Source organism: Anoplopoma fimbria, chromosome 24 (assembly GCF_027596085.1).
Source record: "Anoplopoma fimbria isolate UVic2021 breed Golden Eagle Sablefish chromosome 24, Afim_UVic_2022, whole genome shotgun sequence".
In the NCBI taxonomy this organism is placed as follows: domain Eukaryota; kingdom Metazoa; phylum Chordata; class Actinopteri; order Perciformes; family Anoplopomatidae; genus Anoplopoma; species Anoplopoma fimbria.
In genome coordinates, this window is record NC_072472.1 from 23358545 (window position 1) to 23373334 (window position 14790).

The 14790-nt window shown below is 42.4% G+C and overlaps 1 protein-coding gene across 2 annotated transcripts; it reads left to right on the top strand.

Annotated features, from left to right (window-relative positions):
• The first annotated feature begins 1175 nt into the window (after positions 1-1175).
• Positions 1176-14093, top strand: prdm15 (PR domain containing 15). 2 transcript variants are annotated; one of them, XM_054626265.1, is made up of 24 exons: positions 1176-1282; positions 1803-1842; positions 1925-2018; positions 2477-2630; positions 2769-2921; positions 3047-3152; positions 3231-3296; positions 3518-3733; positions 5264-5449; positions 5542-5636; positions 5721-5808; positions 5966-6133; positions 6263-6357; positions 6495-6626; positions 7693-7842; positions 7959-8122; positions 8303-8382; positions 9344-9463; positions 10382-10513; positions 10664-10747; positions 11512-11687; positions 11779-11859; positions 12173-12394; positions 12970-14093. In XM_054626265.1, exons 1-24 carry the CDS (start codon positions 1184-1186, stop codon positions 13504-13506), a joined length of 3438 nt encoding a protein of 1145 aa, XP_054482240.1. In that variant the 5' UTR covers positions 1176-1183; the 3' UTR covers positions 13507-14093. The 2 variants fall into 2 exon arrangements, with proteins under 2 accessions (XP_054482240.1, XP_054482241.1); XM_054626266.1 differs by lacking the exon at positions 1176-1282 and adding an exon at positions 1311-1672.
• The last annotated feature ends 697 nt before the right edge of the window (positions 14094-14790 follow it).

Genomic DNA, 14790 nt, shown 5'->3' on the forward strand with positions numbered 1-14790 from the left:
GAATAATTTAACCTGTTTTTAAAGCAAATTAAAAAAATGTACAATATTCTTAATTCAACCTTTTGTTCCGATTTATACTCTCATTTCAGGATACAAACCGTAATTTTGAGCCTTCCTCGTAGCACTTATTGCATTCGTATTAGTTTACTGCACTTATCCTATTCGTAGTAGTTTGTAGCACTTATTATATTCGTATTAGTCTGTTGCAATTATTGTTTTCGTAGTAATCTGCCTCTGCACTATACTTTTGCTCTGGTTTATGCTTTAAGATGCTTGTTTAAGAAAGGAGATGCACTTATGACTTCTGGTGACTAGTAGTTCTCTTGAATACCTATGTTGAATACACTTCCTGTAAGTCGCTTTGGATAAAAGCGTCTGCTAAATGACTGTAATGTAATGTAATTTTGTAATTTTTTTAATGCAAAACACTTTTTTTAATGCAAAACACCACAAAAGACGGACAGTGACAGAAACACCTCGTAAAGTAGTTCAGTGCTCCGCCTCAACCAGCTACAGCAACAACCCTGCCCACACATTAATGCATCGGTGGTAATATTCCTACAACACCATGAAAGGGTACATTCAGCATAATGAAAACTTTTAATTTTGTAGCTTAAAGTACATTACATGACATTACATTACAGTCATTTAGCAGACGCTTTTATCCAAAGCGACTTACAGGAAGTGTATTCAACATAGGTATTCAAGAGAACTACTAGTCACCAGAAGTCATAAGTGCATCTCCTTTCTTAAACAAGCATCTTAAAGCATAAACCAGAGCAAAAGTATAGTGCAGAGGCAAATTACTACGAAAACAATAAGTGCAACAACTAATACGAATATAATAAGTGCTACAAACTACTACGAATAGGATAAGTGCAGTAAACAAATACGAATTCAATAAGTGCAGTGAACTAATACGAATACAGTAAGTGCAGCAACTAATACAAATGCAATAAGTGCTACGAATCAGCTAAAGTACATTTCACTGATTAGTTTTTTATTGTTTCATGGTATTATATATTATATATAAGACTTTGTGGTAATTAAGACAACATGTAGCCATTATAGTGCGTTTCCATGACTTTCTTTCTTTACTTAATTACAGGACAACCTCTAATTCCCTAATTAATGCCTGATTGCACCTCTTTGTCTCAGCTCTGACGCGCCTACATTTCCCATAATGCACTCGGCGCGGCTCGTTTCCGGTCCTGCGCCGTTTCTGGAGCGGATTGGAACCCGGAGTCAGGATTCGCTAAATGAAGGGTGTTTTGCAGAAAAGGTAACGCGTTTCCCTCTTAATACACGTCGAGTTCCCCGAAAATGGCGACGCAGTCCTGTAGTGGAGGTGCAGCCGGTCCGTCCGGTCCGCTCCGGGTTTCTCTGCACCGCCTCCAGCTCCGGCAGGCTGCCGTTGAAGAGCATCGACTCCGGTTTGGCGGTTCGCGTCTCCGGTCCATCCGCCATGCCGACTGTTCTTTGTTACATTTTACTGAAGACCGGCCGCTCAGATCGGAGTTAAAACCCGGCTAGCGTTTGGGAACGACTCAAATCCTGGATCCCGTCTCCTGCCCGGACTGCATAGATTAACACGCCAACTGTATCACTAATAATACCCAAAACATAGATCATGTTTATCATAACACACATGTGATGCATTCAAGTGTCCCAGGTTAAATGTGAAGTTCAACACTCTTGACTCAATCCTTCATAGAAATGTGCATTTTAAGCATGCTATTGAAAAATTGTTTCCTAATAATAATAATATGATATATTATTCAGATATTTTCTCCTGTTTGTAGGTTGGCATAATGGCTGAGCAGGCACCAGATGAGTTCATCTGTGAGTATGACTCCAGCTCTTTACTGTGCTGCTGACAGTGTGTGACTCCAGGCTGGGCTGACAGGTGTGATGTGTGTCTCAGGGTGTGAGGACTGTGGCCAGTACCATGACTCAGAGTGTCCCGAGCTGGGACCACTGGTGACCGTAGAGGACTCCTTCGTCCTCAGCCGGGCCAGGTGAGTGACTGACAACTCACACAGAGTCTGAACCTCACTGACTGCATCAAACAATCCATCCATCCATTTCACTTAGGTCCATTTGCAGATATTCCACCAAAGAAAGAATATGAGTAGACTTACCCTGACCTCATTCCTCCTCCTTGATAGGAGAATGATAATACATTGTCTTTTAAATGTCTCATTTTATTAATATTACAGACCTTGAAGAGAGATAGTGTGAGCAAAGAGCCCATTGCACAAAGCCGACTGTCTGGTACTTGAAGTTCCTTCCCACGCATTCTAAATTCGGATCTTCAGGCAAATCCACGTTATTTTAAAAAGACCCTAAAACTATAATGCAGTTATTGTAATCACATAATGTTGGGTGAATAACGAAGTAAACAATATAAATGCCTTTTCTTTGTGTTATTGCCGTTTCATAACAATCATACTAAGTTGCTCTTGTCCCGGATCAGGTCTTCTTTACCAAACAGCCTAGAGATCAGACAGGTGGATGACGGGCAGGAGGGGGTGTTTGTGCTGCGCCGGCTGGTCAAGAGGACCCGCTTTGGGCCCTTTGAGGCCAAGAGGGTCCCCCACCTTGAGAAGGAAGGAGCGTTCCCTCTAAAGGTGCAGCCTGATGAATCCTGGAGTTTACACGTAGAGCACACACACACACACTTGATGCTCTGCTTTATTATAAATGCATGGATGTGGTGGTTATCTTAGCTTCCTCTCTTGTTAAACCCTTGATCCTCCGATGGGCAGATCTTCCAGAACAATGCCGTAGTGGTGTGTTTCGACTCCAGCAGTGAAGAAGACTGCAACTGGATGATGCTGGTGCGACCTGCCGCCGACCACACACACCAGAATCTGACTGCCTACCAGCAGGACGATGACGTGTACTTCAACACCTCACAGGTGCTATGTCCATCCTAGACCTGAGCATCGTGGGTTTTCAGATTTCAGGGATTCATTTAATAATTTATTTCTAACAGGAGATTGGCGTCTTCTAACGTTTTGGCTTCCTACTTTTTGTTTCCCAGGATGTGTTCCCTGGAACGGAGCTGAGGGTGTGGTACGGAGCTTTCTATGCCAAGAAGATGGAGAAGCCCATGCTTAAGCCTCCACTTCAACCAGCACCTACTCCAGGTAGATGACATCGCAGCACTGATGCTGTTTAATCGTGTTATGGCAACATCGTGAGTTGTGTTTTTTTTTTTTACTCAGATGTGACGGAGACCTTGGGCAAAACTGGAGCTCACGTTCCCCTGGTGGTTGAAGAAAACAACGCAGGTTAGATGGTTCAAAACATCCATCACCTCCAGTTAATGCAACTGTTTCAATGAGAGGGAAGCTAGGTTTGGGGTCACGTAAGGGTCAGCTGTTTCTCTCCACAGTGACAGTGACTCAACAGGGGTGGAAGTCTGACAGTTCAAAACATAACTCCAAGCTGAGAGAAACGCTGTGTCATGGTTACACGCTTTGATTCCCCTACTTCCCTCTTTTGATCGCAGGCCACATGCTGAGTCACCTGGATGAGGCGGCAAAAGCAGAGGAGCCTCCGGTGGACCCGCCCCTGCCCCGAGAGGAGGAGAGTCTGGTCGGCCCATATGAGGAGGAGGAGGATGTGGGGGATCCCCCTCCAGCTCGACCGGTCCATAAGAGAGGGCAGGGCCGAGGGAGGAGAGCTAAGGGACGCAGGCCCGGAGCTACGGCAAGCAAAAGCAAAGGTGATTGAGGAAAAAACCCAGCCTTAAACACACGAGGGTTTAGAAGTGGGTGTTTTAGGAGCAAAATTGTTGAGAATGCGCTTGATATGTTTAGATGAACAGTTGTTAAGGATCTAGAACGTCATCTATAAACATCAGCGTTTGTTTCGGTTCATGATCGAGCAAAAGCTTCTTTTGAGGCTCACTAGTGCTGGCATTCAACAACATATAATTAGAAATGAATCTCAAATACTTTAGTTATTACACTGCGGTTGCATTTTTCAAATGCAATACAGCTCTCACCATTTTACACCATTTGCTATCAGAATCAGATTTATCGTATAAGTGTGTTTTCACAAACAAGGAATGTGCTTTAGTGTTATCAGTGCATAACATTAACATAGTAAGAGAAATATAAAAATGTGTACAAAAATTATAAATATCTAATAGAAGAAAAATACTTAAAAATATAAGAAAGATATGTACAATTTATCTGAATTATAATGGAAGCGCGATGCATTTTTTTAGAGATGGAAGCCTTGTGCTAAATTGTCCCATGACTTTACAAAGGTTCACAGTACAAAGTACAAAAGAATCGGCAGATAGATGTGAAGATGTTTATGTAGCTAGTGGTGTCTATGGGAGGAGAGAAGAGTCCCGGGCCTTGTTGATGAGGCCCATTGCTATAACTACACCACCTTCTTCTTACATGAGTAACACACAACTCTGAAGTGATCAAGTTGCGACAGGTTCAGGTACATTCTGCAGGGGTTGTCGGATGGCATTCTGGGGAAATTTTACAAATACCTAACTGAGCACGTCTATGATGGTGCAGCATGCTGGCTAGCGGCCTCGCTCTAGGGAAGTATGTGTCAGTCCACCACTTTTGTCCAGATTGAAATACCTCAACAATTACTTCATACAATCTTGTACATTTGTGTTCCCCAGAGGATGAATCCTACTGGTCATTTAATTGCATTTATCAATCATTGCATTCTAGTGTCTGTTATTTCTTTCATAGCAGACTGCTCCTATTAATGACAGACCGTCGCCATGGAAACAGTTCTTATCTCCGCACACAGCGAGCAGACTATTCTTTGAGCTGAACCTTTAAAATAATTTTGGAATCAATGTTTTTCCGTAAAATGATCGATTTCTTTCGTAAGAAGCTGTGTGATAATATACAGCGTGCTGGTCATTATTGCAAAATAACCCACTGGCTATACATTATACCTATCATAGTTAGCATTTAGCTCAAAGTGCTGTGCCCAAGTACAGTCTCACATAGCTTGGCTTTTGTTTGATGTATGTACTCTTGACTCTTGATTTTTAGATATTTTATTTATTGTAATATTAGTGAAATGGACTGTCTTATATTTACTGTAATTATAAAGAAGGTTCCGGTTCAATTGTAAAATAGTATTTACAGTGACCAAATTTAAGGTCCTTCACAAAAGTGTTTATGTTTAAGGAAAATAAGACAATATCTGCCAATATGTATTGTTATTGTTATTATATTTCCCTTTGACATTGGGTTCCTGATGTGTACAGATGTGAAGCCCTCGGTGGCGAGCTCAGAGCCAGCAGCAGAGCGCAGAAGCCAGCTGAGCTCTCCGGACGGGGGGGCCGCACCGAAGAGACACAAAGCCAGAGAGCACAAGAGGGTGTACCGCTGCTCCCTCTGCAACAAGGTCTTCCAGAACAGCAGCAACCTCAACAGACACATCCGCTCTCACGGTACGCAGAGATCACAGTTTTCAAATACAGTTAACATTGGGAATGAGTGGATGTGTGGCATTAAGCGATCCCTTCTCGTGCATTGTCCCCAGGTGATAAGCTGTTCAAATGCGACGAATGCGACAAGTTGTTCAGCCGCAAGGAGAGTCTGAAGCAGCACATCTCTTACAAGCACAGCAAGAACATGGTGAGTTAGACTCCACAGCTGGTGGCTCAGGAGCTTTTGTTACCCTGCTAGTCACTGAGTCTTCTTTCGATGTGCTCCCAACAGACGGACCAGGAGTACAAATATAAATGCAACACATGCGAGAAATCCTTCCGCCTGGAAAATGCCTTAAAGTTCCACAACTGTCGGACAGGTAGGAGAGACTCTCTCAGGAATTTTTCACCTTCTCGTTTTTCTTCTTTGGAAGATGTTTCTGATCACATCTCTGCCAGGGTCCCCTCCTTCCGATTTAATTGTTGCCCTCCTCTCTCTCTCTCTCTCTCTCTCTCTCTCTCTGTCTCTGTCTCCAGACGACAAGACGTTCCAGTGCGACATCTGCTCGCGCTTCTTCTCCACCAACAGTAACCTCTCCAAGCACAAGAAGAAGCACGGCGAGAAGCTCTACTCCTGCGAAATCTGCAACAAGATGTTTTACCGCAAAGACGTGATGCAAGAGCACCACAGGAGGCACGGCGTGGGTGAGTTTTACAACACGGCTTCATTTTGTTTCATGGGAAAACAGCGTCTAATCATTAATAATCTAGGGGAAATTCCTTAAGAAGCACTGTACTGGATCAAGAAATCTGTTCCAAAAAAAATCTTGACAGGACCAAAGCACATGAAGAGAGAGGAGCTGGAGGCCAATGGAGAAGAAGGGACCAGGTACAGGAAGGAGCCGTCACCCTGTCCCATCTGTGGCAAGGTGAGCCCTCTGCATGGCAGCCATGACTCATGGCAGCCGGTCAAAGAGCTGCACAAGAGGAGAGGAAAAATAAATTCTGTGGGTGTTTAGAAGTACTTCACTCTGTGACGTGTGTATGTATGTTTTTGTGTGCACAGGTGTTCTCCTGCAGGAGCAACATGAACAAGCATCTGCTGACTCATGGTGATAAAAAGTACACCTGTGAGATCTGCGCTCGCAAGTTCTTCCGCGTGGACGTCCTCCGAGATCACATTCACGTCCACTTCAAGGTGAGACGGGGCTGAGTGGAGGTTTGACATTTCTCTGTTGTTCATTTTTAACAGCCATGTTTCTTGTAGTGTTTCTTTTCTTTTCTTCATCATCGAGCGATAAGGAACGATAGTCTCAGCAACTACAGCGTGTGTGTATTTCTGCAGACAAAGTAACTGAGTAAGAAAGCTGGAATGTGGCATGATGTCAGGCAGTGATCTATATTTACAGTGGTGGAGAGTAACTAAGTACATTTACTAAAGTACTGTACTTAAGTACTATTAAGAGGTCTTTCCATTTTCTACTTCCATTCCACTACAATTCAGAGGAAAATATTGTCCATTTTATTTATTTATTGGCTTTATTTTGATACCCCTAGTTCAAGCAATGTTGCAGGTTCAATTAAATAATACAAAATGTAATAAGAAATTATTTGTAATGATGTATTATTACAGATTAATATAAAACATTATTGATCCCGGGGGGTAATTCCCAAGGTACCTGACAGTATGTCAAGTAATTCAAATGAACTCCACTTTAACCAACTTCTTAATTAAAGTGAAGAGCACATCAATCAATCCAATAGTATAATATATATGATTCTATAATGGACCATTCTGCATAATGAGTACTTTTACTTTTGGTACTTAAAGTACATTCAGATGCTAATTCTTTCATTAACAGTCAATTATAACTAACTAATTTGCGCAGGTATGTAATTATACATTCATCATTGAATATCTGTCTTTCCTTTTCTTTTTTTTTAAAGAGCTTCTGCAACATCCTCATATGCACATCCATGTGACAAGCCCGATCCTGCATATGCACTAAATTAATGACCCCCCTGTAGTCTATTCGTTACTCACACCTCAACTACCTTGACAATTGCAGGGATCAGGCAGCCAATGCAACGTAACAGATGAACATAAGTAGACTTTGTCACTTGCCATACCAGGCTATAGAGGAAGAGCTGCAATGTACTCCTCGGATAAGACTAAATGTTTTATTAAATTAGGTTTCAGCTCCTCCTCTGGGTCTTAGCTGTCACTGAGCTGATTCATTTCAAAGCGCATCTGTTTGCTCCAGGATATAGCCTTAATGGACGAGCAGGAGAGAGAGGGCTTCATCAAGAAGATCGGCATTTCAGAAGGCGACAGCGACGAAACGGACGACGAGGACGATGAAGAGGATGAAGACGATCCAGAGCACCACAAGTACAACTGCAAGAAATGCCAAGTAAGTGTAGCTAAGAGCAGATAGATTGATATAAACCACCCTGTATCAAGGAACAGCAAATGTGTTTGTTTTTCCTTCACACAAATTCACAAACCTTCCTCCTCCTGTGTCTCTAGCTGTCGTTTGCAAAAGGCAAAGAGTACCTAAAGCACATCCTGGAGCAGCACAAGGAGAGAGGATACGGCTGCGGCATCTGTAACCGACGCTTCGCGCTGAAGGCCACGTACAATGCTCACCTGGTCATCCACAGAGAGCAGCTGCCTGACCCAGCAGTGCAGAAGTAAGCTCATAACACGTGTTCCAACTCACCTTTGTGGCTTTGGTCTTTGTGTTTGTTTTAGCCTGGTGCAATCAAGGATGAGTTTACTGATAATCATTCATATGCAAAGTGTGATCATTACTGACAAAGTATGTGGTGATATGGAACAATCATTTGAAATCTGCTCATCTGTCCCTAAAGGTACATCCATCCGTGTGAAATTTGTGGCCGAATCTTCAACAGCATTGGTAACCTGGAAAGGCACAAGATCATCCACACTGGTGAGCGACGGCCTGAGATCTCTTTATTAAATGTTTGTCCCAATATGTGCGTGATCTCCAACCATTTCATGATGAGCTAGAGGAGAATATTCTAGGGATATAGGAGCTATGTTGATGGGACATTATGTGCCTTAGTAATGTCAAAAAAATGTGCTGATAGGGCAAACAAAAAATCAACTAATATTTGCTAATTTGTCTTCCCATTGTTCTTTTTTTACTTCGCTCTGTTATAAACATGTTTTACTTCCCACAATGCTCATGGGAATGGCTTTAAGTAGGAAGTAATAGGTTGCCATTTGGTTAGTAAGTTATTTTGTTTACATTGTTGTAAATTTGCACCATGAAAAGTCAGGCAGAGCCATTAGCAGAGCCTGTTTACACTGCTTTCAAGGAAACCTCCATATGCATTACATTACATTACAGTCATTTAGCCAAAGCGACTTACAGTCAGTAGTATGTTACATATCATTCACCCATTCACACACTGATGACAGGCTACCATCAAGGTGCCACCATCAGACTCTAACTAACATTCATCATCCAGTCCACACCGATGGCCTTCAGGAGCAACTTGGGGTTAAGTGTCTTGCCCAAGGACACATCGACTGCCGAAGCCGGGTATCGAACCACCGACCCTCTGATTGGAGAACTACCTTGCTCTCCACTACGCCACAGCCGCCCATATATGCCAATATGAAGAGTTTTTTCTTGCCTAAGACGGAAATATGTCTCATGCATGCATTACAAGGGCAGGATACCAGAGAGAAATTTGCATTAGATATATTAGAAAGAAAGTTGAGCAGTTTTGACATTAAAAACCACTTTGCACATATTTAACATGGTAACATGTAACAAAAACACAAGTTACTCACTGAGACACAATACAGAAAAGCATTTTTTGTTTTCATTTCACATCTTGTTTGAGTACCTGCTAACATGTGTGTTCTGTTTGGTCCTTCAGGGGTGAAGAGCCACGGCTGTGATAAGTGTGGCAAATCATTTGCGAGGAAGGACATGCTGAAGGAGCACCTCAGGGTTCACGACGACATCCGGGACTTCCTGTGTGCAGAGTGCGGGAAAGGTCAGACCCTCGCTGCCGCGACACATTCACTTCTTGTTTGTCATTGCATAAACAGCACCGTCATAAAATGAGGTGTGGTCAGACATGTTGTTGGTGCATTGCTATCTTGAGGCAGCAGAAAGCAACTGCTCCATTGACTAACAAAAGCCTGCTCTGAAGTCAATGGAGCAGTATTTTCCTGTTATTTAAAGGGCACCTTATTCAGATAGTAAGATGTGCCTACACTCTGCTTGTTACACACACAGAGACACGCAGCAGCTGTTCTTTCCTCAGTTTAATAGGTTATCAGTGCATTTGCTTTATGCAGTCAAATGAACTTGTTGATTGGACAGAGGATGGGAGACGGCTGAGGCAGAGGGTCCAGCGGCCAATGACAACATACCTGTCCCTTACTTCCCTTCACAATATGTAGCCACTTTTAGAATACGTTTCTACTGGTGGCTGCACAGGTCATCCAAACATTTCCAATAACTCCAGAGTATTGTAAAGTCCAAAAGTCAATATTTATGTGAAAAGAGAAATTTAATCATTTCCAAAATGAACTACATGTTTTTATCTAACTAAATAATCAGCTTCAATCCATATTTGTTGGTCAAAAACAACATTTTCACTGAAGAATACCGCTCGCTTCTGCAGTTTGTCGAATCTACCATTTAAATAGCAATGTGCAGGTGCATCTGGCTTTTAAAAGGAATATGATGACACTGATTAATGTTACGCCCAAAATACAGCTATGATTAATTAACAGGCTTAATACAACCTCATTGCCCCTTGCGCCTTACTATGCACTCAGATTATTAGCAGTTCAACTAACAAACACACCCTTAAAACACTTAAAGAGCTGTGCACTTTAGACAATGCCCCCGATAGTTGATGTTTGGAACATCACGATATTGAGCAGCTTTTTTTCTTGTGCAGGCATGAAGACCAAGCACGCTCTGAGGCACCACATGAAGCTCCACAAGGGCATCAAGGAGTACGAGTGTAAAGAGTGCAACCGCAAGTTCGCCCAAAAGGTCAATATGCTGAAACACTACAAGAGACACACAGGTGAGACAAAGTGTGTGTTACAGATTCTGGAAAGACCTCAAAACCTTATATAGACAAAGACATGTGAATGCTGCATGTTCGTTTTCACATATTGCTGACTTCACTGACAAGAACATGGCGTTTATTCTTTGTCTGTGACTCTGTTTGCAGGTATAAAGGACTTCATGTGCGAGCTGTGTGGAAAGACGTTCAGCGAGAGGACCACTCTGGAGACACACAAGCTCATCCACACAGGCAAGTGTCTCATGTCAGGCCATGATGATAAAACAAAGAACCTGGTGACACTTCTCAGTCTATTACGCTGACTAGTACAAGACTATAATTTAAAATGAAAAATGTAGTGGTTTACGGTCAGACAATAGCAGATTCTACAACCTGATTTACGCAGCAAGAATAAAAAAACAGAACAGCACTCAAAAATAAAACACTTAATGTTGGCTGTTGCAAGATTGATTGTTTTGGAACAGCGAGGGACGGATCACATCAATACTGAATTTTTAATTCCTACCCTTGTGAAGAATGGAGCCCAAAAAATGTCAAAAAAAAAAAAAAAAAGAGTTATGTGTTAAGTGCAGAAACATTTTTTGTTTTTTTTAATTGGGCTATGCTACCTTATTGCTTCTGTTTCAAGGCCTTATGCTAAGCTAAGCTAACCATGCCAGTGTAGCTTCATAGTTACCGCACATACATGAGTGGTATCGATCTCATCATCCTACTCTCAGCAACAAAAATTATAATAACTTATTTTCATGTATTTCAAACTATAGGAGAAAAGTATTAAGATTTATATTTATGTTAAAATAACTATTATTTATTAAAGTATTCAGTGATATTTGACTATATTTTGCCAGTTTTAGGCCTCCATAGCAAAGTGTCAAAAGTTACATTTTGAGGTCAAAACTGTCAATAAAACCATAAGCCTGAGAAATGTTTACATCAGTGCAATATTACCATGCTGAACTGACCAGGTTTCCCTCTCTCTCTCGCTCTCTCTGCAGTGGGTAAGACGTGGACGTGCGCCACGTGCGACAAGAAGTACCTGACCGAGTACATGCTGCAGAAGCACGTCCACCTCACCCACGAGAAGGTGGAGGCCCAGTCCTGTCACCTCTGTGGGACCAAGGTGTCCACCCGAGCCTCCATGAACCGCCATCTGCGACGCAAACACCCGGAGGTGAGTCACGCCGGGAAAGGGTCCGCTTGTTTTTACCATCAATGCCAGTCGCTGGTCCTTTTTTTGTCATTGTTGTCCTTTGTGTCTCCAGGTGGTGTCTGTGAGAATGGATGAGTTTGATGATCTTCAGGAAGCGTCGTCAATCAACGATTCCTCTATCAGCATCGTGCAGGTTAGATTACAGATCTTTTACAATGCACTGTTTGCATGATTTACATATCTGAATGATGAATCAGATCATAAAATGATGCTTATATCTGGCAGACTGTGCATCATGTTCCTTATACTCTTAACTTCCTTGTGGTACAGATTAGTTTATTTGATTGGACGCTAAATATAGAACTATATATTATAAAGACTTCCTGTTTCTCCACATTATAAGCTATGAATCAGTCACAAATGTGCTGATGTCGCAAGCATCCTGTGTGACATGTTTGTGTCTGTGCTGAGACAAACCGAATTAAATGTTTCTCCTCCCTCCTCAGCCCACTCTGACACTGGAAAAAGACGGCATGCCCCAGGAGAGGCTCGGCCGGCCATCTCGACACCCCAAGAAGAAGCAGAGAGTTCCGGTTGAGCCCGAGCTCTCCGAGTCCGACGAATACGTTGATTACGCTGAGCCGAGGCACGAACAGATGGCGGAGTTCAACGCCGTCATCGTCGGCGACGAGACCGAGACCAGCTCTGCTGTGCAGAGTATCCAACAGGTAGACGTGAGGATCCTCACAAAAGTTCTCCTTATAACATTTTCAAAGAACACAAGAAGTGGGCAGCAGCTTTGTTTTCTGAAGTGCCAAATGCCCAGAGACAGCATAAAAATGCACATAGTGCCGTGATTATATACATCTGGCTCTCTAGTACTGGGAGCTTGACTTTCTTCTTGGTTGTTTTGTTTTTTGTGGTAAACAATTATAAGATGTGATAATTGATTACAATATCAGCTATTATCAAAGTGAAATATAATATTTCCCTCTAAAAGGGTAATAATGAAATAAAACCTGGAGGGTTCGATTAAAATATGGCAAATTCTCAGATAATGTGATAACATCACAATAACCAGCAATTGTGTTTTTTATTTATACTTATAACATTAATATGGACATGTACATAGCTATGTATATGTATGTGTGTATTCAATGTCAATATACATATAGGGTGTGTGTGTGTGTGTGTGTGTGTGTGTGTGTGTATATGAAATATAAACTAGCCTTTAATTGCATTTTATATAAAAACAAACATAACCATACAGTATAAATAAATATCTGACCTGCTGCTGTTTCAGGTGGTGGTCTTGGCCGACCCCGGAGCTCCATCAGCCTCTTCACCCAACAGCTCAGTGGGTCTGACCAACATCACCGTGACGCCCATCACCAGCCACGCCCCCGCCCAGTTCACCAACCTGCAGCCGGTAGCCGTGGGCCACATGACGGCCAGCGACCGACCCCTCACCCTGGACAACTCCATCCTCACCGTCACCTTTGACACCGTCAGCGGCTCCGCCATGCTACACAACCGGCCCGCCGAGCTCGTCCCGGAGACGGTGGGCCCCGGCGGTGGTGCGGCGCCCCAGTCAGTCGCCCACTTCATCAACGTCACCACGCTGGTCAACCCCATGGGCCACCAGCTGGAGGCCCCGACCCTGGCCTGGAGGCCCGTGCCAGCGGTGGAAGGTGGCCAGGTCAACCCCATGGTGGAGGGATCAGTGGGGGAGAGTCAGGAGGTCCAGAGCCAGGGCTCAGAGCCGGGCAGGCCCGTCCAGAACCAGCCGCCCACACCGCAGCAGCAGAGCAGCTCCGCACAGCAGATGTTCGGCTACTAGAGCAGAGACTGGAGGTGCTGGTCACCTCACACTCACAGACGTTGTAATATAGTAGAATAGATTTTATCAATGTCACCCTGATGCCTCTCCAGCCCCATGGAAGTGAATGAAATGTAATGATTTTTTCTTATGCTGACAAAACACAGTGGCTGTTAATAACTCACATAATATTTAAAAAAAATAAAGAAATGGTACATTTAGCCTAAATCACCTACCCTCCTCTGGAATATTTACATTTCAAACCAAAGCAGCATGTTGAACATTCAAATGCCTTACCAGCCTTTTAAACACATGCATGTCTTTAAGATAAATCTGCTGCTCAAAGAATGAAATGAACCAACCTGAAAGACACATTTGGTGCAGTGGACCGTGAAAGTGAAAACACTAATACCAGGTTATGTGGTGATACTTCACTCTTGAGATGTTATTTTTGAATGCTGTAAACTGTAATTACTGATGAGCTGGAAGAACTGGAAGAGTTTTTGTACTGTTATTTTTAAACAAAATACCTCTTTGAAATGGTTGTTCTTTTTATTTGTCTTTGTTTATATGAACTCAGTTTGTGTGTTCAACAGTGACAACTTTCAGCAGAAACACAAGGTGTCTGAATCCTGAGCAGACCATGTCTCTCTGTTTATATCTATGTGACCGTCTGTCCTGGATCTGCTCTGATCTCAGACCAGCCAGCCTGTTTGTCCTCCACTCAGTCAGCAGCTGATGGTTTCTCTGTAAACAGCACAATGTGAGTGTAACACACATGATCAGTCAGAGTGGATGGATGTGTGTGTGTGTGTGAGTTTAGTCATCTATCACATTCATTCAAAATCTGCAGAGAGATTGTTTGTAAAAATATTCATTCAAAAGTGTTAGAGAAACAACCGAACCAGTGAATCGAAACAAACAGTTGAATTTACAAACGGTTTTCTTTCCCTTTGTCACATGTGTTAAATTATAAATAATATCCTCCTCAAAACACATCACTGCATCAACACATAAATCAAAACTTCCCTTCCAATCCATAACTTTACCAATAATGAGCTGTACGGCAACAGGTTCTTTTTTCGAAAAAGTATGACAAATAATCTAATAATAAAAAGCAACAATATGGAAGAAAAAATAATATTAGTTTGGCACATGAAGAGTATAAATCATTAAACAGTAAAAACTACAAAATCAGCATCTCGTCTCTTAAATATGAAAGATCATCAAATGTATCCATACTTAGTGTTTGCTAAATAAATCATTATTAGTATTATTTCAGTATTTTCTGTTGTAGATTTGATT

Coding starts and splice junctions, on each gene's coding strand:
- prdm15 (XM_054626265.1), top strand. CDS start 1,184: ATGCACTCGGCGCGGCTCGTTTCCGGTCCTGCGCCGTTTCTGGAGCGG. Junction 6,358..6,494: donor CCTGTCCCATCTGTGGCAAG/GTGAGCCCTCTG, acceptor TTGTGTGCACAG/GTGTTCTCCTGCAGGAGCAA. Junction 11,860..12,172: donor CCTCTATCAGCATCGTGCAG/GTTAGATTACAG, acceptor CTCCCTCCTCAG/CCCACTCTGACACTGGAAAA.